General features: G+C 43.0%; 1 protein-coding gene across 2 annotated transcripts in view; it reads left to right on the forward strand.

Annotated features, from left to right (window-relative positions):
• UVRAG (UV radiation resistance associated) overlaps positions 1 to 24,553 on the forward strand; it is a 311,864-nt gene that overhangs the window by 49,303 nt on the left and 238,008 nt on the right. For both annotated transcript variants that reach the window (XM_056116060.1, XM_056116061.1), the window contains 2 exons: positions 9,282 to 9,443; positions 16,456 to 16,530. In XM_056116060.1, coding sequence (XP_055972035.1) covers positions 9,282 to 9,443; positions 16,456 to 16,530 — 237 coding nt within the window. The remainder of the gene's footprint in view (positions 1 to 9,281; positions 9,444 to 16,455; positions 16,531 to 24,553) is intronic.

A 24,553-nucleotide genomic window follows, 5' to 3' on the forward strand; every position in this document is an offset into this window, starting at 1 on the left:
CATTTTGGTTATATATATATATTATGTGTATATTTCTTTGGCTGTAAATTAAGGAAAATATTTTATATGGCAATTTACTCTTGGCACTTACAGTGCCAACAGCGTGCCTAACTTGGAAGCTTGGTGTTAAGAACAGCTGTTAAGGGTGCCCGGGTAGCATTGACACGTGATGACTGCCGCCTGGTGGTCAGAGATGGTAGGACAGCGTGAGTTGAGCATTTCTAAAGTCAGCTCATTTTACAGTCTTAGAATGTGAAGAAAAGTGCATGTTAGAATTAATAGTAAATTGGAATCTGTTAGATGGTAATAAGTGTGTCACTGTATCACTGTCATCCCGTTGTTCGCCGATTTACTCGAGCGGGCGCCAATAACGTCTTTATTCGTCCCATCCCTGAGATTTTAGCAGCCTCTTCTTACTAGTGTTTCCCAACGATTGGAGGCTCTTTCAGGGTCAGGGGAATGAGACCTGTTGTAATTATGATTTTGGCATATCGAATACGCCACGGGGAGCTTGCCAGGCTCTTCCCATGCGGATGGGATACTCTCAGTAGCTTGCCGGGCTCTCTATGATTTGTTGCCTACTGTCAGAACCCCATCAAATATGGTGTGGTAATTATGGAAAATGGGTAGGAAGTTTCTTATGATGTGTCGCAGCATCTGGAAAGCAGCCTGGAGCGTGGCAGCAGTTGGGTAGTGGAGGTCGGCTGCTGGGGCTGGGGCCCTTGGGGCGGGGAGGGCTCTCACCTGCCCCCTCTGGGGTGCCCGGAATGAAAACAGCCTGGTACGGAGCCCCGTGGCATGGTTATGGGGGCCTCATTTTTATACTCCCGTCTGGGAGGAGCAGCTGAGAGTTCTGGATGGTGGTCCATGAGGAGATTATCTGGCGCCAGCCCCAGGGTGTGGCTTATGGGGTGACCCTTGGCTCACTGGAGACTGGGGGTAGCAGGCAGAGGATCTCTGCTCTGGTCTTTTGAGTCCAGAGCCCAAGGTCACAGAGTTCTGCATTACCTGGGTTCTGTGGGTAATAAGTGTAATGGAGCAAAATAAAGCATACTATATATCCGGTAGGGATGCATATTAGTTTGCTAATTTTTAAAAAAGTTTTTAAATTTTTTTTTCTTTTTTTTTTTTTATTGAATCACTGTGGGAAAAGTTACAAAGCTTTCAGGTTTAAGTCTCGGTCGTACAATGATCAAACACCTCTCCCTTCACCAGTACTGCTAATTTTTTTTTTTTTATATGGAGATCACAGAGAAGAAAACATTCAAGAAAGAAGTGAGGGTGCAGCCAGATTTCATTGTGTGTGTGTGTGTGTGTGTGTGTGTGTGTGTGTGGTGGGAGGGGCGGTGTTTGAGGCTGAAAAACAGGTAAGTACAATGAGTGTTTGTTCCAAGCAAAAAAGCTGGCAAGTACAAAGTAGAGTGTGCTTGAGGTTTTCCAGAAGTGACTAAGAAGTTAGTATAGCTGCAGTGTAGTGAACAGGGACAACTTGGAATCTTGCTCGGTAAAGACGATAGTGGACCAGAGGCAGCAGGAGAGGAAATGACCTGGATCTTTAAGGGGACGAGAGATGAGAATGGAATTTTAGAAGTGATACAGTTATAAGCCACATAAAATTAGGAGCTCCTGATGTTTAGTGACTCCCCCCCCCCCCCAGTATACCTATTTTTCTATTTTCTTATGGCCCTAGCTTTTAATAGCTTAGACAACTCAACTGTTTATTACGTTGAGTAACTAGAACAACCCACCCTGACAGCTAGATGGTGGGCGTTATCTCCAGGTCATGGGGTCTTTTAAAATCTATTTATCATGGTTTATTAATGTTAATGGTCTTGGCTTCTGTTGTCCGTGTCCTCCAACACATTGTTAACACATAGTACCTTCCTCCATTTGTTTTTTTTTCAGGAGGATGTTGGAGCCATAATATTATTGAGTAGATATATATTGGTTAATAATTAAAGCATTAGGAATGGTAGTAACTAGAAGGGACAGAGAATTAGAGTTGGGTAAACTGGGTAAAAGGGACCACGGTATGGTAAAGGATAGAATTGGATTTTTTTTTTTTTTTTGAGATGGGGACCACACTTGGTGATGCTCAGGGCTTACTTCTGGCTCTTTGCTCGGGGATCACTTGTGGCAGGCTCAGGGGACCATATGGGGTGCTAGGAATTGTACTGGGGTTGGCCACATGCAAGGCAAGTACCGTACTGACTGTACTACTACTCAGGCCCTAGACCTGAATTTTTACTGGCCAGCTTATTTGATGCACACCTGAAACTTACCTACCGTTAGACATTGCTACTTCAATATAACATTTTGCAGTTATGTAAAGGAATGGAATTAGGGAAGTTCTCTGGCATGGACTTTGTTTTGTTTCTTGTGCTCCTCAGAGCTCTGTGCTCAGAACCTTTCTCCAGCTGTGCTCAAAGGACCATTTGGTGCCAGGGATCAAAGAGGGGTTGGCCACATGCGAGGCAAGCACTTCAATCTTTAACCTGGATCATCTCTCTGGATCCTAGTGTGCTGTGTGTCATAGTTATCGTTGTATTTTATCCCAAGGGCTAATTACCTATGATTTTATCTATGGTTTTCACTAAATTCGAGTGTTTTGGGTTTCTTAAAACAGCTTACTTCAAAGGCAAGTTCGTTGTTATCAACACGCAGAATATGCCTTTAGTATTTAGTCTAGATACTATCTCTTGTGTTAGAATCGTCTTTCTTCCTTTCTTCCTCTCTCCATCTTTCTTCCTCTCTCCTTTCCTCCCATTGTATGTTTAGGTGGTGGGTAGGGAGGGGGCACTTTGGAAGCTCTGTGGTTTTGGGTCCCTCTGGGCAGGGCTCAGGGGACCGTGTGGCTCCAGGCAGACCACGACCTCCTGCATGGAAAGCATGTGCTCAGTTCCTTGTGCTGTTCCTATAGCCCCTTTCTTCTTTTTCTCAAAAAGAATATTTATATTCTTAGTGGTATTGTGAACTGAACCCAGAGCCTCTCCCCTGTGCAAAGCATGTGCTTTACCACCGAGCCACGTCCCCAGCCCCGTTCCTTCAACTTTGCTTTTCTGTTGGCTTTTGTTCTACACTGGGCGGAACTCCGTGGTTACTCCAGACTTGATGCTGCACTCAGGGAAACACGCCGTGTCACGGTCAACCCTGGAGCCCCAGCAGGCAATGCGTGTCCCTTGAGCTATTACTTCGGCCTTAGGGTTTTTCAGATTTCACATCTAAGTTAGACCTTACAGTGTTTATTTATCTCTCTGTGTCTGAATGTTTTGTTTTTGTTTTTTTCTGGGGGGGGGAGGGGTGGAGTGGGGTTATTGGATGTGCCTGGCTTTGCTCAGGGATCACTCTTGGCTGTGGACTCAGGGATTTAGGGGTCATTCCTGGTGGTCTAGGAGACCCTGTTTTGTGCTAGGGATTAAGTCAGTGTCCACTGTGTGCAAGGCTAACTCCTTACCTACTGTACTGTCTCTGCTATCTCTCCGGCCTCTGTGTCGGACTAATTTCATTTACAGTGTCCTGTAGGCTCATCATGTGGTGGCAAATGTCAGGGGTTCATTCTTTTTGAAGGTGGAATATGAGTCAGTTGCATATGTATTCCAGATTTTCTTTGGTCATTATTATGCATCTATAGATTCTTTTTTAGTGAGTTAAATCCATTATTGTAATTAATTTTGATGCTTAAATTGTTTCATATTTAGCCACTGAAAGCCCTGTAAGTTGTTTTTTGTGTCCTTTTGAAATGTTCCCATTATTTGTGAATACTTCCTTATTTTATGGTACATGATGTTCCACACATAATTTGTGCTTTTCCTACTGAAGCCCTGGAATCAGCCCTTTCCCCAGTGACTCTTGGTTTATTTATGTGAAACTGCAAGATATCCAGAGTTGAGTGTACTTTTTGTTAGGAGTGTGCTTATTCTAAATTTTCCTAGGGGGCTGAGCCAGGAAATGCATACCTATATTCACACACAGACATATAGTTATTGCTCCTGATTGTTGTTTGGGGTACTGAGGATCAAACCCAGGTTCTCATACATTCAGAGCAGCCGTTCTACCACTGACCTATAATCCCCGGCCCCGTTGATGTGTCTTTTAAAAATCATGTTCCCATTCTGTCTTTCTTTCCAGATTGAGCCTAACTCCATTCTATAATGGTGAAAAACCTGCCTCCCACTGCTCATGCTTAGAATGTACAGAAAAATGACTTTAGAATTGCTTGCTATTGGGCAGAAAGATAGTTTAGAATGGCTGAGTGCATGCTTTGCATGCAGAGGCCTGGTTTCTCTCCCGGGAACTTCATGGTCCCTTGAGTAACCCTGGAGTGATCTTCAAGTATTGCCTCAGATCCCCTCAAGTATGACCCAGATGCCTTCTCTGGAAAAACAGTTGCTAATTCTTAACACTGTAAACAGAAGTAGGCATCAAAGTTCAATATCCACAGTTACTTAAGAAATAAGTTACATAGACTGAAATTAAATGGTAGTGGTACTATCTGCTGACTTTTCATAAATTCATATTACCTGTCAGGATGTAGATATTTCCTGTCATTAAAAAAGACTGTCTCCATCTGACCTGGCAGCTATTAAACAAAGACTATTCGAGGAAAAAGCAGATAAGATTATCTATGTGGTGGACAGTGGACAGTCTCTGCACTTCCAGATGATATTCAGTGCCACGCAGATGATCTGGTGGTACGACCCCAAAATGAGGCGGGTATTGCATACCGGATTTGGCGTGTTGCTGGGGGAGGACAAAAAGAAGTTTAAAACCCGTTCTGGTGAAACAGTGCGCCTCATAGACATTCTGGAAGAGGGGCTGAAGCGATCCATGGACAAGTTGAAGGAAAAAGAAAGAGACAAGGTCTTAACCGCAGAGGAACTGAGAGCCGCTCAGACGTCTGTTGCTTATGGTGTATTAAATATGCTGATCTTTCCCATAACCGCTTGAATGACGACATCTTCTCTTTTGACAAAATGCTGGACAACAGAGGGAACACGGCTGCCTACTTGCTGTACGCCCTCACCAGAATCAGGTCCATGGCCTGTCTGGCCAGCATCTGTGAGGAGATGCTCCGGAAGGCTGCCTGGGAGACCAGGATCGTCCTGGACCACGAGAAGGAGAGGAAGCTGGGCCGATGCATCCTGTGCTTTCCCGAGATCCTGCCGAAGATCCTGGATGATCTGTTCCTGCACACCCTCTGCGACTACGTCTACGGCTGGCCACGGCCTTCACGGAGTTCCACGACAGCTGCTACTGCGTGGAGAGGGACCGCGAGATGGGCAAAGTGCTGAAGGTGAACAGGTGGCGGATGCTGCTGTGCGAGGCGTCGCTGCCGTCATGGCCAAGGCCTTCGACATCCTGGGGATCAAGCCGGGCCAGAGAATGTGAGCCTGCAGGGCAGACGCCGACTTCCCCAAAATGGCCATTAGCACTCCTCGCCTTTTTTTTTTTTTAATTACGGTCGTGTGATTTGCCGACCAAAAAAAAAAAAAAAGGACTGTCTCTGTATATTCATCTACAACTTTGAGAGGAAGCCATTTTCCATCACAGATTTGGTTTTGCCTCTTTCAGAATATGAAAGTGGATGCATAATACAATATACATAACTATACGTCTTCACGATCTTTTTTTTCCTTCCGTTTTTTGGGCCACACCTGAAGTTGCTCAGGGAGATGCTGAGAGGCGCTGCACTCAGGAATTACTTCTGACAGGGCACGGGGGACTGTGTGGGATGCTGGGGAGGGAACCTGGATCAGTCACATGCAAGGCAGGTGCCCTGACCTCTGTACTATCGCTCTGGCTCATCGTGCTCCATTAAAAAATTTTTTTGTGTGTCTCTTTTTTATCTCTTCTTTGCATTAATCTTTGAATCAATCACTCTAGGATTATTTCATTTTGCTTTCCCCCAACCCCCCATGAGGGGTTTGATATTCATTTACTTTTTGTTGTTGTTGATGTTGTTTTGGATTTTTGGGTCACACCCAGCGATGCCTGGGGGTTACTCCTGGCTCTGCACTCGGGAATCACTCCTGGCGGGGATGGGAGGGGGGAGAATGACACTGGGATGCAGGGGATCGAACCTGGCCTGGCCTGATGCAAAGCAAACACCCTACCCCATTGTACCATTGCTCTGGCCCCATCACTCTTTTTTTTTTTTAGCAGAAAAAAAATAATTATTAGTGAAAGCATAATTTGAATTTGAATATAATAAAATGCAGTCACCTATGGGAGACTATGATTCTTAGTCTTGTCAGTGGCTGTTTATATCTACTTTTTTTTTTTTGGCTTTTTGGGTCACACCCGGCAATGTTCAGGGGTTACTCCTGGCTCTGCACTCAGGAATCATTCCTGGTGGTGCTCGGGGGACCATATGGGATGCCGGGGATCGAACCCAGGTTGGCCGCGTGCAGGGCAAACGCCCTACCCGCTGTGCTATCGCTCCGGCCCTGTTATTCACTCTTAACTACTTGTATAGTAGAAGAATCTTGTAACACTGTAATTCCAGCCTTCTGTCTTCATTTTGTCATTTGTGCTATTTTATGTTAACTGTACTTTCTTTATCAGCCCTTTATGCAGCTAAGGTTTTTAGTCTGCAAACTCATATTTGACTCAAAGGGAACCTGTGCATTATTACAGACGTTATCTGCCACTTTCAGCTTTCTTCACTAATTGCTTCTTACAGATCCTAGTTTCTTTCTGTCATTTTTTTAGGGTTGATGAATTCCCTTTCTGGGGTGTTGGGCGGTGAACACCCAGCAGTGATCAGGTCTTAGCCCTGGCTCTGCCCAGGGATCACTCTTAGAAGTGTTCACGGAGCCCTGCGAGGCACCAGAGGTTGAACCCACAGCGGCAGTGTGCAAGGTGAACTCTTCCTGCCGTTTTGTATCTCCACCCCCATAATAGGGCTGGAGCGATAGCACAGCGGTAGGGCGTTTGCCTTGCACGCAGCCAACATGGCCGACCCGAGTTCGATTCCTCCGCCCCTCTCGGAGAGCCCGGCAAGCTACCGAGAGTATTCGATATGCCAGACACAGTAACAACAAAGTCTCCAATGGAGACGTTACTGGGCCCGCTCGAGCAAATCGATGATCAACGGGAGGGCCTTTACTTTACTTTACTTTTACCCCTACAATACTATTACAGGTATGGGTTCATGCACGAAGCATTCCAGCACCACACCCTCCTCCAGTGTCTACTTTCCTTCACCACTGCCCCAGGGTCTCCCCACCCCTCCACCCTCCCCTTTCCCTCCCAACTCTCCACCTGGGTAAACTTCCTACTGAGCCAATTCTATAGCCTCTGGACATTTCTTAGCCCCTGCTATGTCTCTCTCTCTCTCTCTCTCTCTCTCTCTCTCTCTCTCTGTACGTTTGTGTGTACACACATGTACTTTTCCTTTTTTTGTTTTTGTTTTTGTTTTTGACCATATCCAGTGGTCCTCAGTGCTTACTCCTGGCTCTGTGCTCAGGTATCACTCCTGGTGGTACTTGGGGGACTGTGTGTGGTGATAGGAGATAAGGGATAGACATAGAAAGATTGCATTCATCTGGGGAACATAAAGTAACAAAATAGGAGACTAACACCCAAGAATGGCCGAGATTAGTACCAGGAATTTTACTCCATGGCTTGGAGGCCAGCCACACATGCTAGGGGAAAAGGGAGCTCAGATAGAGAAGGGAGCACCAAATCAAGGGTGTTGGGAGGATCCTCCCAGGATGGGAGAAGCATGCTGAAAGTAGACTATAGACCAAACATGATTGCCGAGTCACTCATTGCCTCTTTTGCAAACCACAACACCCAAAAGGAGAGAGAGAGAGAACAAAAGGGAATGCCCTGCCACAGAGGCAGGGTGGGATGGGGGTCCGGGATTGGGAGGGATGCTGGGACCCGTGGTGGTGGAGGATGGACGCTAGTGGAGGGATGGGTACTTGATCATTGTATAACTGAAACCCAAGCACAAAAATTTGTACGTCTACAACTGTACCTCATGGTGTCTTTAAAAAATAAATACATTAGAAATAAAAACATGCAAGGCAAAAGCCCTTCCTGCTGTATTGTTGCTCCTGTTTCTGTGTATTTTACACACAGGAGAGATCTATCCCTTTCCTGAATAACTTGACTCAGCATCTCATTGTGTGTATAGACTGTTGTTTCTCTATTCAGTGCTCTGTTCTTGGACAGTTGGGCTGCGACTGTGATTTGAGCCACTGAGATTTGAGTGACTGTGAACATAGGAGTACAGATATCTTTTCTGAGAATAGAGTTTTGAGCCCTTGGGATAGAGGCGAAGAGATGGAAGTCCTGGAAGCTTGGTTTCTAGTTGTTCATGAGTTTTCCAAAAAAGTCTAGAACAGTTAGCATTCCTACTAGCAGTTATCCAGGCCAACACTGGTTATTTTTCTCCTTTGCGATGTGTGCCAGAGTCTGGTGTAAGATGATTATCTAGTTGTTTTAATTTGCATTTCCCTGATGATAAGCCATTCAGGCAGCGCATTTTTGTTTCTCCCCAGCTTGTGTTAAGTCATTCAGCAGTTGTCTTACTTGTTTGACCATACCTTACTATTTCATACCTCTGAGCCCTTGATCTTGTTTTTTGCCTCGATTTTCTTATTTTAACTTGATAAAATTCAGTTTGCGCTCTAAAATAAAAGTTTAGTAGCCCCTGTTGTTATCTTTCCCTCATTCTTCATTCCTCTTTACTTTTTTGGGTCACACCCAGAGATGTTCAGGGGTTTCTCCTGGGTCTGCACTCAAGAATCACTCCTAGTGGATGGACCACATGAGATGTCGGGATCAAACTCGGTTCAGCTGCATGCCCAGCAAACGCCCTACCCACTATGCTGTCTCTCTGGCCCCTTATTCTTCAAAATTTTTAATTCCCTGCAGTGTGACTGTGTAACATTGTGCATGATTCGATTACTCAGCTTTTCATGAAATTATAATTCCCTGTGTAGGTGTTTGACTCCAACGATAAGTTGCAGGTACTTTAGGCATTGCTTATATGTCGGTAATTATGTATTTTGTGCTATGTCAGTAACTGAATTACCATGTAAAGCTGTATTGATGGAGACATTATGAGAAGATATATGCTCATTATCGATTGTTGTGTTGACTGGAATGTCTTCTCAGTTTACTTAAAATTTCGAATATACTTACGAGGTCTTTGTTTCTTAAAAATGAAGTGATTTATAATCTAATTGAAATGCCAATGAACAAGTTAGAGACTTTCTAAAGTCTGTTTTAGAAAGTGTTTTTCAATGTGTTTTCATTGCCGTTAACAGAATCCAACGTGGCGGAGTCTTGATTTTAGAATAATGCCGGATCATCTTGATACATCTGTGTCTTGTTTCGTGGTGAAGATATGGGGTGGAAAGGAGGACGTCTACCAGCTGTTGATTGAATGGAAAGTCTATTTGGATGGGCTGAAATATTTGGGTCAGCAGGTAATTCAATGACAATTAATGAACTCGAGTTTCACAAAATTATCTTCTGTAAATTAGTCTATTGATTCTCTGACTACTTTTTCTGTTATAGGGACCTTTTATAATTGTTCACTTGAGAAAGAAATTTAAGTGGTTGTCACTGAAATGATTAAAGAAATGATTTTAGGGCTGGGGAATTGGCTTAGAGGGCTGAGCACATGCTTTGTAATTGCAGTAGTGACTCCCAAGAGAACCAGGGAGTTGCCCCTTAGCTGTGCCCTGCTGTATGTGATCGCCTGCCCTGCCCCAAGAAATGACTATTTTTTTTTGGGGGGGGGGTGGTGGTAAGAGGAGGGCTTACTTACCTATTGGTGCTTATTTCTGGCTCTGTGCTCAGGATTTACTCCTGGTAGTGCTTGGGGGATCATATGGGATGCCAGGGATTGAACCCAGATTGGCTACTGTAAGTCAAGCACCTTTTCCTCAGTACTATCTCTCCAGCCCCGGGTTTTCAAATACTTTCAATTAAAATTTTTGTTATATTTAAATAATGTGGTTATAGTAATAGTACTGTTTATGGTTTTTGTTGTTGCTGTTTTTGATTTTGGGGTCATATTCAGTGATGCTCAGGGGACATTCCTGGTTGCTGTGCTCAGGATTGACCCCTTGGCAATGCTTGGGGACCATTGTTCATTGTTGGAGGTTGCTAGGCTTTGTCATACATGCAAGGCAAATCGAGTTAACCCCTGAACTCTGGCAGGCCCCAACGTTTTGATGTAAAGGGACTTTTTTTTTTGTAATTTTATGGAATCACCATGAGTTAGCTACAAGCTTTCTTTTCTTTTTCTTTTTCTTTTTAATGTAGGAGTATTGCTAGTTATTCAGCCATTGATTAGGCTGATTGAATTGGGCATGAACGCCACCTTACTCCCCCCCCCCCCCCCCCCCCCCTTTTTATAACTTTATTTAAAGTCTCGGCCACACAATGAAACACCCATCCCTTCACCAGTGCCCACTCTCCACCACCAAAACCCCCAGTATATCTCCCACCGTCCCACCGTAACCCTCCCCCCACTTGTGGGCAGATGATTTTCATGTTACTTTCTCTCTACTTTGATCACATTCAATATTTCGACATCAGATCCACCGTTATTATTTGGAATTTTACCCCAACACTCAGATCTGCCGAAAAGGCAATAGTAGACAATTTGTTTTCTATTGCTGGCTATGAATAACATATGATGTTGTGTGGCTGCAGTAGTGGCCGTGCGATTTTGGATTTCCGAAATTTTAACAATTAAATCTGGAGGGATTTCTGCCGAAACCTGCTGGGTTCTGAGATTTGTTCCTGAGTCTCTGGGATCATGGGTGGCTTGATCAGGAGCCAGAGAGGCCATTCATGGGTGGCGACTCAGGGTCTTGTTGGGGTGGGGAGGAAAGGACCTTCTCCACCCCCATCCTGCGAGACCCTATGTGTCTTGTCATTGTGGCCTCTGGCGAATGGTGGCCACTGAGCCACCAGGGGAAAAAGGCCAAGGCACGAAACCTATTCCACCTGGGGTGACCTGGCACTGGTAACCTACTGCAGGGACCGGACGCATTTTTGCCAAAAGGTGCTGGGTTCCAAGATTTGTTTCTGAGTCTCTAGGATCATGGCCGTTAAGCAGCTTGATCAGGAGCCAGAGAAGCCTTGCCTCCAATTACATAGCTGAGCCAGAGGTGGTTTGTGGGTGTGTCTCCCACATACCTAAATTTTGACTGTTTACTTTCTTGGTAAACTTTGCCCCAAGTTGTTGGGATCTGGCCAAAGGCACAGCAGCAATTTGGGGGTATCTGGAAGTCTGAAGGTGCCATCAGGCTGCTGATGCACTCGCCTCACAGGTACAGATTGACCTGCTGGCGGCACCATACCCCCAATTATAAGCTTTCATGTTTGAGTTACAATCACACAATGATCAAACACCCATCCCTCCACCAGTGCACATTCTCCACCACCAATATCTCCCGTATATCCCCCCCCTCTCCTACCCTCCCACTACTTCCATGGCAGACAATATTCCCTATACTCTCACTCTACTTTTGGGCGTTATGGTTTGCAATGCAGATACTGAGAGGTTATCATGTTTGGTCCATTATCTACTTTCAGCACACATCTCCCCATCCCGACTGATTCCTCCAGCCATCATTTTCTTGGTGATTCCTTCTCTAAGGGGACTTTTTTTTTTAGCAGACTGGTGGGTGGAAGTCAAATGTTGTGGAGGGCATTAGTAAAGGGAAGTGGACACTGGTGAAGGGATCAGTGTTGGAGCATTGTATGCCTGAAACACAGTCATAAATAACTTTGTAATTTCAGGGTGAATTTTTAAGAAAGGGAACTTGTTTGAGGGTGAAAAGAGTTTGGGCCACACTCAGCTGTGCTTAGGGGCAGCTGTGACTCTGTGCTCAGGAGCAACTCCTGACTATATATGGTGCCAGGGTTCAAACTAGGGGTGGCCACTTGCAAGGCTCATGCCTTAGACTTGTACTATCTCTTTGATCTCCACCCTCTTCTGTTTTGGGGGGAAAGAATATGCTTTCTCATAGCTCTTGATTTTTCTGTCTTTCCACAGAAATCAGCATTCTGATGACTTGCTCCCCTTGCATTCTGATGATTTGATCCCCTGAATCCCACAGAATCTGAAAATTAAGTGGTGTCCAGACTGCTAGTTCAGTGGTTAGGGCACTTGTCTTGCACGTGCCCACCTGGGTTTGATCCTCAGCATCCCAAATGGTCCCCTGAGCATCCCAGGGGTGATTCCTGAGTGCAGAGCCAGGAAAAGCACTGCCAAGTGTGCCCCCTCCACCCCCACCCCAACAGCAACCCCAAATTAAGTGAAAATAAGGACCATTCTACTAAGTCCCTATCATGAAGCCCCAATCCGGAAGAACTGGATTCTTCAGGAATAAGAGAGCTGCTGTTTGTTGGGCACTGGATGATAAATCCCTTGCTTGCACTTTGACCCATCCTCAAAGAGTGATGCAGCTAATTAAAATAAATTTTTTTTTTCTCTTTGGGTCACATTCAACGATGCTCAAGGGTTACTCCTGGCTCTCACTCAGGAATCATTCCTGGAGGTGCTTGGGGAACCCTCTGGGATGCCGGGGATCAAACTGGGTTGGCTGTGTGCAAGGCAAGTGCCTTATTCCCTGTGCTATCCCTCCCACAACCCCGATAGTTTTCTCTTCTCCCCTCCCTGCCTTTCTCTTCCCTCCCCTCTTCTCCCCTTCCCTCCCCTCCCCTCCCCTCCCCTCCCCTCCCCTTCTCACCTCTCCCTTTTTTCCTTCTTTTTGTTTTTTTTGGGCTACACATGTCTCTGTTCATGGCTTACTCCTGGCTCTGTGCTCACGAATTCATCTTGGTGGGTCTTGGGAGACCATCTGGGACTCAGGGGATCAAACCCAGGTCATCTGTATGGCAGGTGCCCTACCTGCTATACTATCAGTCCAGCCACCTCCCCCCATAAGTTCTTTCTTGTTCGTTTGATTGTTTGTTTTGGCCATATGCAGTGCTCAGGGTTTACTCCTGGGTCTGTGTTCGGGGTTCACTCAGTTACTCCTGGTAGTGCTCTGGGGACCATATGGGACACCGGGGATCTAATCCAGATCTACTGTGTGTAAGACAAATCAAATGCCCCACCTGCTGTATTATAGCTAAGGGCTTGAAGAGCAGCCACCTTTAGGCAGGCTTTTGCCCAGACAAGTTTCATCATGGTCCTCCACCCTCACGTTCCTTCGATAGTAATCTTGAAATTCCTAACTCTGCTCATCTAATCCGCCCTAATTTCAATGTCAGCTTTTAATTTTCTTATGAAGTTGATTATAACAGTACTACAAAAAAAGAGAAAATGTTTTAAAAAGCACACTGAAATGTACCCGTTTTGAATAAGTCTTGGCAGAGGACACAGTGTAGACAGAGCTCTACAGTTTTTTCCACGTCGCCGACCACCCCTTGCCCTGTATAACAGTCCACACACCAGCACTTCAACCCAGGTGGAAGACCAGCGATTTTCAACATTTCCACAGCTGCAAATTGGCACTGGTGTATGAACTGCTGGTTGAAGAAAACTGGGATAGCACATATGTATTATGAATGTTTAGCCTGAAACTCCCATGTATAGTTGTAAACCAGTGTTACCCAAATAAAAATTAAAAAAAAAAATACAGAATCCTGGAACTTACCTAATGAAATAGGTTTAACAAGTAATATGCTACTAGAAAAATAAAATAGAATTACATATTTTGGCGTATCAGGAGAATAGAATCATTTGCCTTTTAAGTCACATGACTGTGAGCTACTAGTGGCACACACCACGCCAATTGGTTAGTGACCTATGGGGTGCTGGGGATTAAATCTGGGTGTGCTTCGTGCAAGGCAAGTGCCCTATCTACTGCATTATTCCTCAGGCCCTGACCATATTATTTCTTTTTGAAATATGAAGTTAATGCTCATCTTCCTGAAGCTTATAGTTTGAGACCTTGACCTTCATGTTAGATACGTTCCTGCTCCCAGGTCCATCACATTTATTTGTTTACTTGTGAGAGAGGGGGGAGATTAGACCATCCCTGGCAGGGTTTTGGCAATTTTTGGCTCTGTGCTCAGGACTGACTCCTCGTGGGGTTGGTCGGGGCGGGGAGGTGGGTGGGTGGGGGGGCCTGGCAGAAACATATGTAGTGCCAGGGATTTGAACCAAGGTTGCAGCTGCTATAGCTACCTGCAAAATAAGTACCTTTTTACCTTCTCTTCACCTCCAACTCCCTTTTTTACAAAACAGTTTTAGAAATCATACATGTTCTTTGTGGATAACTTGAAAACCTTTAAAAAAAAATGGTTGGGCCACATCTGGCAGTTCTCAGGGCCTATTCCTGCTCTGCACTCAGGGGTCACATAGGGTGCTGGGGATTGGAACCTCGGTGAGCCACATGCAAGGCAAATTTCCTATCCAGTGTACTACTGCGCTGGCCCCCAAGCTTAGACACTTGATAAGAGCAGACGAAAGAATGTGATCCTTCTGCTCATAGTCAACATTTTGTTGTATAGAATCTTGTCCTCTAGGTTTACATATATGTTCATAAGTTTCATATTTATCAAATTTCAAGTCCTTTCTAAAAGTCTTCAAACTGATTTAATAGTGGTTTTCTCTTATATTTTCTCATAAAATATAATATATAAAATATATAAAAAATAATATATAAATAATAAAATAATATAAAAATATATATTCTCATAAAATATAATATATAAATATAATAAACCACTCTTATATTTAATAGTGGTTTCTCTCAAATATTTTCTTATACGATGAAATATTTGAGATTAATACATTACTTTATAAATTTGTTATTGCAGACTTGATGTGGTTGTATTTTTGTTAAGTAAATGATGTAGGGTAGGCAGAAAGTGAGTGATTAATTTTGCTTTAGTAATTGAGGCAAGAGATATTGGAAGTCATGGTTGGAAGCCTGCCTCATGAGTGGGGAGAAGGCAGCTGGAATAGAGACGAGATCACTAAATCAATGATGGTTGGAGGGATTGATCCGGATGGGAGATGTGTGCTGAAAGTAGATCAAGGACCAAATGTGATAGCCTCTCAGTATCTGTATTGCAAACCATAATGCCCCAAAGTAGAGAGAGCATATAGGGGAAATTGTCTGCCATAGAGGCAGGAGGAGGGTTGGGAAGGGGTAGGGTATACTGGGGACATTTGTGATAGGAAATGTACACTTGTTGGAGGGATGGGCGTTCGATTATTGTATGACTGAAACTCAAGCATGAAAGCTTTGTAACTGTATCTCATGGTGATTCAGTGAAAAAAATAAAAGAGAGATAATAGAAGTCAGATAAAGATTCCCTGGAATTTTTTGCTGTTGGCTTTCACCATTCAGTCAGTCTTTAGCTAGTGAAAGAAGATATTGACTTCTGTCCCATTGAAACCCTTTCTTTAATGTTTCACTGCAGAAATAATTTTTAAAATGTTATAATTAAGATCTAATAAATTTCTCTCATCACGTCTCACAGTTAGGTACTTATACATTATAGAGCTATTTTGTCTGTTACTCCGTTTTGAGAGTATCTTGCCCGCACGGCAAAGCCTGGCAAGCTACCCGTGACGTATTCGATATGCCAAACACAGTAACAAGTCTCAAAATATTACTGGGCCCGCTCGAGCAAATTGATGAACAACGGGAGGACAGTGACAGTGACTCAGTTTTAAAAGTTTTAATCCTTTCACCTTTTGGGTAAAGCTTAACTTGGAGTTATGGTGATTGAAGCCAGATCAGTGCACTCGAAAGAGACTGGTATGTAGACAAAACAGTAGACAATTAAGGATGTTAATTATTAGACATTATTGTCTTTAATCTATCTGAAAACTGAAAATATTAATCCTTTTTAACCCTTCATTGTTTTAAAAGCTTCTTAGAGACTAACTGGATTGTGATTTTTTTTTGAGCTCAGAGACTCTCAGGTATGTCTCTGAATCCCTGGACCTTTAGGAATAGCCTTTTTTATTTAGAACCTCAGTTAGTTTAGTTAGAAACTCAGACATGTTTATGGGCTGTGTTTGGGTGTGTGTGGTGTGATCCTACAATGATTTTGTGAAGCTTTTGGCTAAATTGAAGCTTTAAATGGGTTTCTTGTTCTTTTTTTTTTTCCTTTTTGGGTCACACCCAGCGATGCACAGGGGTTACTCCTGGTACACGCATTCAGGTATTACTCCTGGCTGTACTTGGGAGACCACTTGGGAGACCATATGGGATGCTGGGAATCGAACCCAGATTGGCCGCGTGCAAGGCAAATGCCCTACCTGCTGTGCTATTGCTCCAGCCCTGGATATTCTTGTTCTTAAGTGACTTTTTTTTTTTTTTTGCTAGCTTGTTAGATCTAGCCAGCCTATTTCTCAGCATTGAATAGTACTGTTATAACTTTTATTCTTTGATCACATTAAAACTTGGTTGGAATGAGAAGAACTAATAGTGTGCTCTTCTTTTCTCTTAGATTCATGCCCGCAACCAAAATGAAATAATTTTCGGACTGAATGATGGCTACTATGGTGCTCCATTTGAACAAAAGGTAAGAGGATTTTCCTGATGCAGTGAATTTTACATTGTGCAGTTGTTCGCCGTGGTGTCAATGGTAAAAAGTTCTGTGTAAATAGAACCATGTTTACATATGCCATTGTGAAATTGCTGTCTAGTGAGCCTTTGGTTAAATGCTTGATATTTAAATTTTTTTCCCTTTCACTCAGTTGCAATATCTGTGGTTATGTACATGATACCGTGCTGGACGTCACATGTGCCTATGATGTTCACTGGGGTCACACAATTGGTTGTGGGGCTTACACACTTGGTTATAGTGTGCCAGGAGTTGAACATTTACTGTGGTGTTAGGGATCTTAGCATCTGTTTCTGGGATTGTACTCTAGGATGTGAGTGTGCAATTGGGATTGGATTTATAGCCCCCTGCAAGGTAGGTGCTCTGCCCAGTCAGCCCCAACCCCCATTTCCTTGAGTGAATGCCTGTTTTTTTTTTTTTTGTCTCTTTCTTTTGGTTTTCTTGGGCCACACCTGGCAGTGCTCAGGACTTCCTCCTGGCTCTAGGCTCAGGGATCACTCCTGGCAGGGATTGGCGGAACAGATGGGGTGCTCCTGATTGAACCTAGGCTAGCTGCATGCAAGTGACAAGTGCCCTATTCGTTGTACTGTCTCTCCAACCCTTGGGTGAGTGCTTTTCGATTTTTGGACCATACCTGGCAGTGCTCAGGGGCTTCTCCTGGCTCTGTGTTCAGGAATCACTCCTGGCGGTGCTCAGGGGAACATATGGGATGGCGAGAATTGAACCTGGGTCAGTCCTGGGTAGGCCGCATATAAGACAAGCACCTTCCCTGCTTTACTCTCTCTCCTACCCCAGGTGAGGACTTTTTTTTTTAAGTGAAAACTTAGTTTGTAATTAAGGAGATGAACTCCCATTAGTCCTTTCTAAATCCAGTTCTATTAATTTTACTAGCAGAAAATCTGAATTAGTTGATTTCTCTTACTCTTCATATTCTGGTTTTTTTTTGGGGGGGGGAGGGGGCAGTTGGGGGGATACACTGAAAGGTGCCCAAGAGTTACTCTTGGCTCTGCATTTGAGAAGTATCCCTGGTGGGCTCAGGGGACATTATGGGTTGCTGGGGTTCGAACCCAGGTTGGCCACATGCAAGGCAAGCATCCTCTCTGCTGAACTCTCTTGGGTCCCTCTTCGTAATTCTTTGGGTTTAAAAAAAAACAAAGAATGCTGAGCTATATGGCTTAATATAATGCAATCTTATTAAAAGTTTAAGTATCTTTTTCAACTTTAAAACCTGTTTTAGGATGGGGCTGGAGCGATAGCACAGCGGGTAGGGCGTTTGCCTTGCATGCGGCCAACATGGCCGACACAGGTTCGATTCCCAGCATCCCATATGGTCCCCTGAGCACCGCCAGGGGTAATTCCTGAGCGCAGAGCCAGGAGAAACTCCTGTGCATTGCTGGGTGTGACCCAAAAAGCAAAAAAAAATTAAATAAATAAAAAAAAACCTGTTTTAGGATATCCATATAAATTATTGCCTTAGGCTGACCCTCCCTTCCCCCCCTCCCACATCCTCTCCAATTCCTGTCCTCTTTTTGTCTTCCTCCCTCTCTCCTTCCCTCCCTGTTGAACTCTTCCCTTCCTATTGAACTCAGGACTCCACGTTTTTAGGCATGCACTGTGCCTACCCCTGAGCCACTCACTGTCCAGCCCTATTAATTATTTTTAACCTCCTTTAGAAACTAAGATGCTAAAAGTTGAGGATTTGGGTACATCAAAATCAATAATAACGCTTCTTTGTTTTCTTCTTTTGAATCATCTTTATTTCTTCATCTGTAAGTAGGAATAACAATTTCTACCTCATTGTGATTTTTTTTTTGGTTTCGTTTATTTTTTGGGCCCTTTCTGGTGGTGCTCAGGGATTATTCTTGGCTTGGTGCTCAGATGATCCGCCTAGTGGGCTAGGGGGACCATATGGGTGCTCTGAATGGAACCTGGGTCAGCTGTGTGCAAGGTAAATGCCCTGCCTGCTGTACTAGTTTTCCAGCCCTGTGAATTGTTTTAAGGAATTAATAATATATATTGCAAGTTTGACACATTCATTTATAAATGAAAATTACTACCCATTCCACTCTCTGATATTGATAGTTGCATCTTTAATGTTTATCAATGTCGCGGCATCATATTCCTTGTAAAGTGCTTAGCATGTAGAAGGTGCTTATGTTAAATTATTTAGCTTGCTCTTATTAGGACTAGCATAGCAATGATTGACATAAAATATCTTGAGGGGATGGGATTTCTCTTCCGCCCTCCTTTCTAACCCTGGTCCCAGTTTTCTGAGTTTTATAAACTCATACTGTCATATTGACCCTACTGTTGTGATCCTCATTGAGTACAAATGGCATTAGGCTGGGAAATATTCTTTTCGCAGACTGAAAGACACATTAGCAATGTTTTCACAGTCCAGTAGATGGCAATGCGTTCACATTTAATAAAGAAGTAAGGACTAGAATCTAAATAAAAAGGACCAATACTTTTTGGAGTGAAATAGAAATTGGGTGATTAGTTTCACAAATGTAGTCATGTAACCTTTTCACCTTAAATATATAGTCAAACCAAGCTGAGATCAAAGATTTAGGGGACTGGAGCAAACCAGGACTTATTTTGAGAGTCTGTGAGAAACCTATTTTTCAAGTCATGATACTATTGAAAGTAGGAAACCTAAAATCAAATCCTGTTTTCTAGTACTTGTTCCTTGCGCAGACCACTTCATCTCTCTTAATTTTAGTTTTCTTATTTCAAAATTGAGGACATTGAATCTGCTGATCCACACTGGGATTAGAGTGATCTATCTCAGTACCCTTGTTTTCTGAATGAAGAAACCGATGAACTCAGGGAACCCTATGACCTCTTGAACTTGACATCACAAGTTAGTTTCATCTTACAGATGATAATGTAGATATAGCTATAATTACCTCATATAATCATACATTACATATGAGTAGTTTTGCTCTCATAAACTTATTGCCTACCTTCATAACTCTTATCAGAATTTGTGAGGCAGGTTGATCAGTTATTGGTTGTATGTCATTGTAGTAGTACCAGGTATTCAATAAGTGTGATAAGAATGTGGGGAATAAATGACTGGCCAGCACATCAGGATGGGTTAGTGGGAGAACCAGGATCATAACACATATCTCTCTTTCTAGACATGTCTTTTTTTAGTTATACTGTGTCTCCTATGAAAGAGTGATGGTGAGATGATTGCTATCCTTTAATTTCTTTTTGAGGTTTCTCCCATTATTTAATTGATTGTGATCCTGAATAAAGGCTGCTGGAGATATCTTTAATTTGCAGGACTCAGGGAAGCAGCTATTAGAAACCCAGAAAAGTTAGAGATTTCCATTTTATTAATTTTACAGAACCGAGAAATCAGACACAAGACTCGTAGTCAGACTCGTGGAAACTCGCAACGCCCACAGGATGCACAAAGAGGATGTTCAGAGATAGGGATTGAGTATCGTAAATCTTAACAACAGAGAAAGGGGTATGATTTGATTTCTGTTTTGGTCTCCTAGTACATTATCAAGTGAAAGTTGGAAAATCATAGAAAAAGCTAATTTCCACAAACAGTGTTCAGTTTTCTTTGGGTGTCCCCCTCTAAAAAAGAAGCAAACAAACCTCTCTTTACAAAATACAAGAAACAAGTCTGGACAAATCCTCAGGGGCTTTTTCTAATTAGTTGTAAAATTAGAATATCTGAGGTTGGTTTAAATCAGTATTACACCTTGTTTCTCAATGCTTTGTGCTGGTATGATAATTCTAATAACATGATTACACCAGAGTTTGTGAAAACTACTCTTGCTCGTTTTCATTTCCTGAGTACTGACTATATATCGACACTTACCATACCAGCTACTTGTTTATTTATGTATAACTCCCTGAAGTAGTTATTATCTTCATTTTGTAAAAAGTCTTACCCAGATTTCCAGAGCTAGGAAGTTAGCAGATCTTCTTTTAACCCAGCTCTGACTTATTCAAAGGCTGCTTTTCTTAGCCATTGTGTAACCTGGCATCATTACTTTGCTTTTTCTTTTTTGGCCTTATTTGGGGCCACACCTGACTCTGCCAGGGATCACTCCTGATTGGCTCCTGGTGAACCCGGGTCCCGTGTGTGCAAGACAGACATTTTACCCACTGTCCTCTCTCTCCGGCCACATCACTGCTTTTCTTACCGCTTGATACAGTATGCCAGACTACCAAGACTTTCACATTTAGTGAAAGATGCTCCCATGTGCATTATGAAAATCAACTGATAGCACACAGGAAAGTTTCAGTGGTATAAAGTACGTTACTATACAGATGTTGTACATTTATTGTTCTGGAGTAGGCTTCTAATGCCCATAAGGCAGTGAACCCACCAAAGTCAACAAAAATTATATGGATTAGTCTTCTGATGGCTGCCTTCAGAATCCTTCCCCCCCACCCCCTCCCCCCGCTTTTTTCTTTTGGATCAAATTAATTCCTGGCAGATGCTTGGAAAATCTTCTTATCCTGTAATTCATATTTATAAATCCTACTGCTGCAGTGTGGTCTCCATTTTCTCTCTTCCCTGAAGCCAGAGAATAATCTGGGAAAATGCCATGTTTCCTGTTATGAATTTGGAGGATCTTGTCTCTTAGACACTTTTTGAGCTTTTCAGTATTTTAATATTGGAAAAGTCTAAGCCAAGCATGATTCTTATAGATGTTTGAGATTCTTGAAAAGAAAACAGAGCTCCAGACGCAGCCTCACTGGAGGATTCTGAGAGTTGAAATTTTGGCTTTATTTAAAAATTTGAAACTTGATTTTATTATATTGTACTCTCAGATTTTTTTAATGAGGGAATTTTTTTTATTTCCCTGCATGCCCTCCCCCCACCTCATCAAATTAAATCTAAACTGTTCTTCTAAAGAGTGGAATCCTTCCCTTAAAAAATTTCTTCACTAATCCTTAATTAATTTAATATCAATTTTGCCCTTTTTTTTTTGCCTCATTCTTCTCTTATAACTTAGTAATTTGTGTTTGTATCTTTCTCCTTTTAGGGCTGAGGTAGTATCTTATTCATTCTTATAGTCCCAGGATTTACAACAGACTTAGTGGATGTTTTTTCATGGATGCATGAAGTCTATTTGGAACCATCTACGTAGTTCTCGTCTCTGCTTAATTCTAAAGTAGACTTTTCACTTTAAGGATCTGCTTTAAGGGATCATCCTTCATGTCTTTAAGTGGCATTGATGATATTTAGTTTGTTTTATAGCTGTGATTATTTATCTGAAGGTAGTTTAAAGTGTAGGGTCAAGGACGTTGCTCAGTGGTAAGAGTATGTACCTTGCATGGGTGAGACTCCGGGTTTGATTGCTGTTATCACATACATACTGTATCACTGTGTCACTGTCCTCCAGTTGTTCATCGATTTGCTCGAGCGGGCCCAGTAATGTCTCCATTGTGAGGCTTGTTACTGTGTTTGGCGTATTGAATACGTCACGGGGAGCTTGCCAGGCTTTGCCGTGTGGGTGAGATACTCTCGGTAGCTTGCTGGGCTCTCTGAGAGGGGTGGAGGAATTGAACCCGGGTCAGTTGGGTTGGCCGCATGCAAGGCAAACACCCTACCACTGTGCTATAGCTCCAGCCCACCACATACACAAAAGAAATAAAAAGAAGGAACTAAGAATTCCTTCAGATCTGTTGACTTGAATTATTAAAAAGTTACCCACAACAACCTAGTTTTAGAGTTTATAAACCTTTGATAACTCTTTCTCACTACATCTTGTTGTTTGGAAGGAGAGGAAAGCATCTGCTGTTGCCTTAAACCCTAGTCTAGATTTGGAGGGATATACATTTCACATCAGATTCAGTATTTGGGTATCACATTCCGTTGTACTCAGAGCTTCCAGGGATCCTTCTTGGTTGTGTTTCAGGGACCATAGGCGTTGCCAGGGATTGAACCTGGGTTGGATGTGTGCAGGATAAGCACCCAACCACTATCTCTCTGGTTCCTGGTTGAGTGTCTTTAGGTTTCCACTCCTCTTTAACATTATGCTCTCTAGACTTTGTCAGAGCTCTGGAGGTGTGTGTCCAAGCCTTGAAGGTGCTTAAATGATACGCAGTTTTTCTCATTATAAACTTGGCTGACCTATAAATGTACATTAATATCCAAATGAATACAGATACGTAGGAACACAGATCATTGATTTCTCAGGTAACTATTTTAGGAGTAGTGATACAAATGCCAAAAACAGTGACTATAACAGGTCTCATTTCCCTGACCCTGAAGGAGCCTCCAGTCATTGGAAAAGATGAGTAAGGAGAGGCTCTGCTAAAATCTCAGGGCTGGGATGAATGGAGACGTTACTGTTGCCCGCTCGAGTAAATCAATGAACAACGGGATGACAGTGATACAGTGAAATTCCGTTAAGGGCACACCAATGTAGATGGGAAAGTAACATAGGTGCCAACCAAACACAATCGATGAAAAACAGGGGGACAGTGCTACAGTGCTATTTTAAAAAAGTATGCTCAGTCTGATGGGGAAGTTGCATAGAATCCCACCAAGCTCAGTGAGCGAAAACAGTAACACGGAGGCTTCGCTAGCACCAACAGTGATGTAAGTCCTCAGACAATGCCTTCAGTAACACCATTTTGAAATATAGTGATCAGAAATTGACTTTTATTTTTATTTTATTTTATTTTTTTGCTTTTTTGGGTCATATCCGGCAATGCACAGAGGTTACTCCTGGTTCTGCACTCAGGAATTTCTCCGGGCGGTGCTCAGGGGACCATATGGGATGCTGGGACTCGAACCCAGGTTGGCTGCGTGCAAGGCAAATGCCCTACCCGCTGTGCTATCGCTCCAGCCCCGATCTAAGTTTTGATAATTCTGTTTGCCTTTGTATAGCAAACAATATGAAATATATTTGTGCCTGCAAAGGGGCAGACTGAGGTGGTGAGTTGGAAACTGGGAACGTTGGTGGAGGGACTGTCACATTGGTGTTGGTGTTGGAATATTTAATGCCAGAGACAACTGTATTATGAGCAACTTGATAAATCACGGTGTTATAAAAAAAATGGAAAAAAAGTGAACTTTTTGCATCTGAGAATCTGCCTAAGTAGTTTAGTGGTGCATTTCTCTGTGTGCATTATGATTTCTCATTTTCTCTAATTAGCAGAAGTAGAATTTTTGCAAAGCTTGAAATGCCAAAAATATTTGCAAAGCTTGATATGTTTTCTGCTGAACAGGCAGTGCTGGGGGCTATTCCCACTTGTTGCTTGGGGTGGCTGCCTGGCAGTGCAGGGGATTGAATCCTGGCCTGCCACAGTAGGAGCTTGCCCTTGACATCTTCCAGCCCACGAATGACATACAGGTGGAGCCTTGCAATGTGATTGTCTGAGAATTTCCAGGATGAGCCCCATTGAGCACCTTTTAAGGAGCACTCCCTGAAATTTGGAAAAAATTATTAAAGAAGAATATGTAACACTGTCAGCTTTTCTAGTGTTACAGCATTCAGTGGAACCCTCAAGCTATTTCCTCACACCATTGTGGCTTTTACTCTTTTCATTCATGCTCAGTATCTGGGTGATTCGGACTCCTTCCGAATCTGTATCTTTATATTTTCATATATCTAAACTCTTTACCAGTTTGCTTTGATATTCAGAGACCCATACACTATAAATCCAAAATTGAGTACTGTTCCCTTCACTGTCTCAAAAAAATATCCTCCTGGGGCTGGAGCGATAGCACAGTGGGTAGGGCTTTTGCCTTGCATGAGCCGACCCGGATTCAATTCCCAGCATCCCGTATGGTTCCCCGAGCACTGCCAGGAGTATTTCCTGAGTGCAGAGCCAGGAGTAACCCTGTGCATTGCTGTGTGTGACTCAAAAAGCAAAAAAAAAAAAAAAAAAAATTTCCCCCAATTGTTTTTTTTTTAGTTTAGAATGGGTGTCACCTGGGATCCTTCTTCTCTTTGATTTACTGTTTTAGAACATCTCCGGATGATGCCTGCTAATA

The sequence above is a fragment of the Sorex fumeus genome, unplaced genomic scaffold (genome assembly GCF_029834395.1).
Source record: "Sorex fumeus unplaced genomic scaffold, SorFum_2.1 ptg000030l, whole genome shotgun sequence".
In the NCBI taxonomy this organism is placed as follows: domain Eukaryota; kingdom Metazoa; phylum Chordata; class Mammalia; order Eulipotyphla; family Soricidae; genus Sorex; species Sorex fumeus.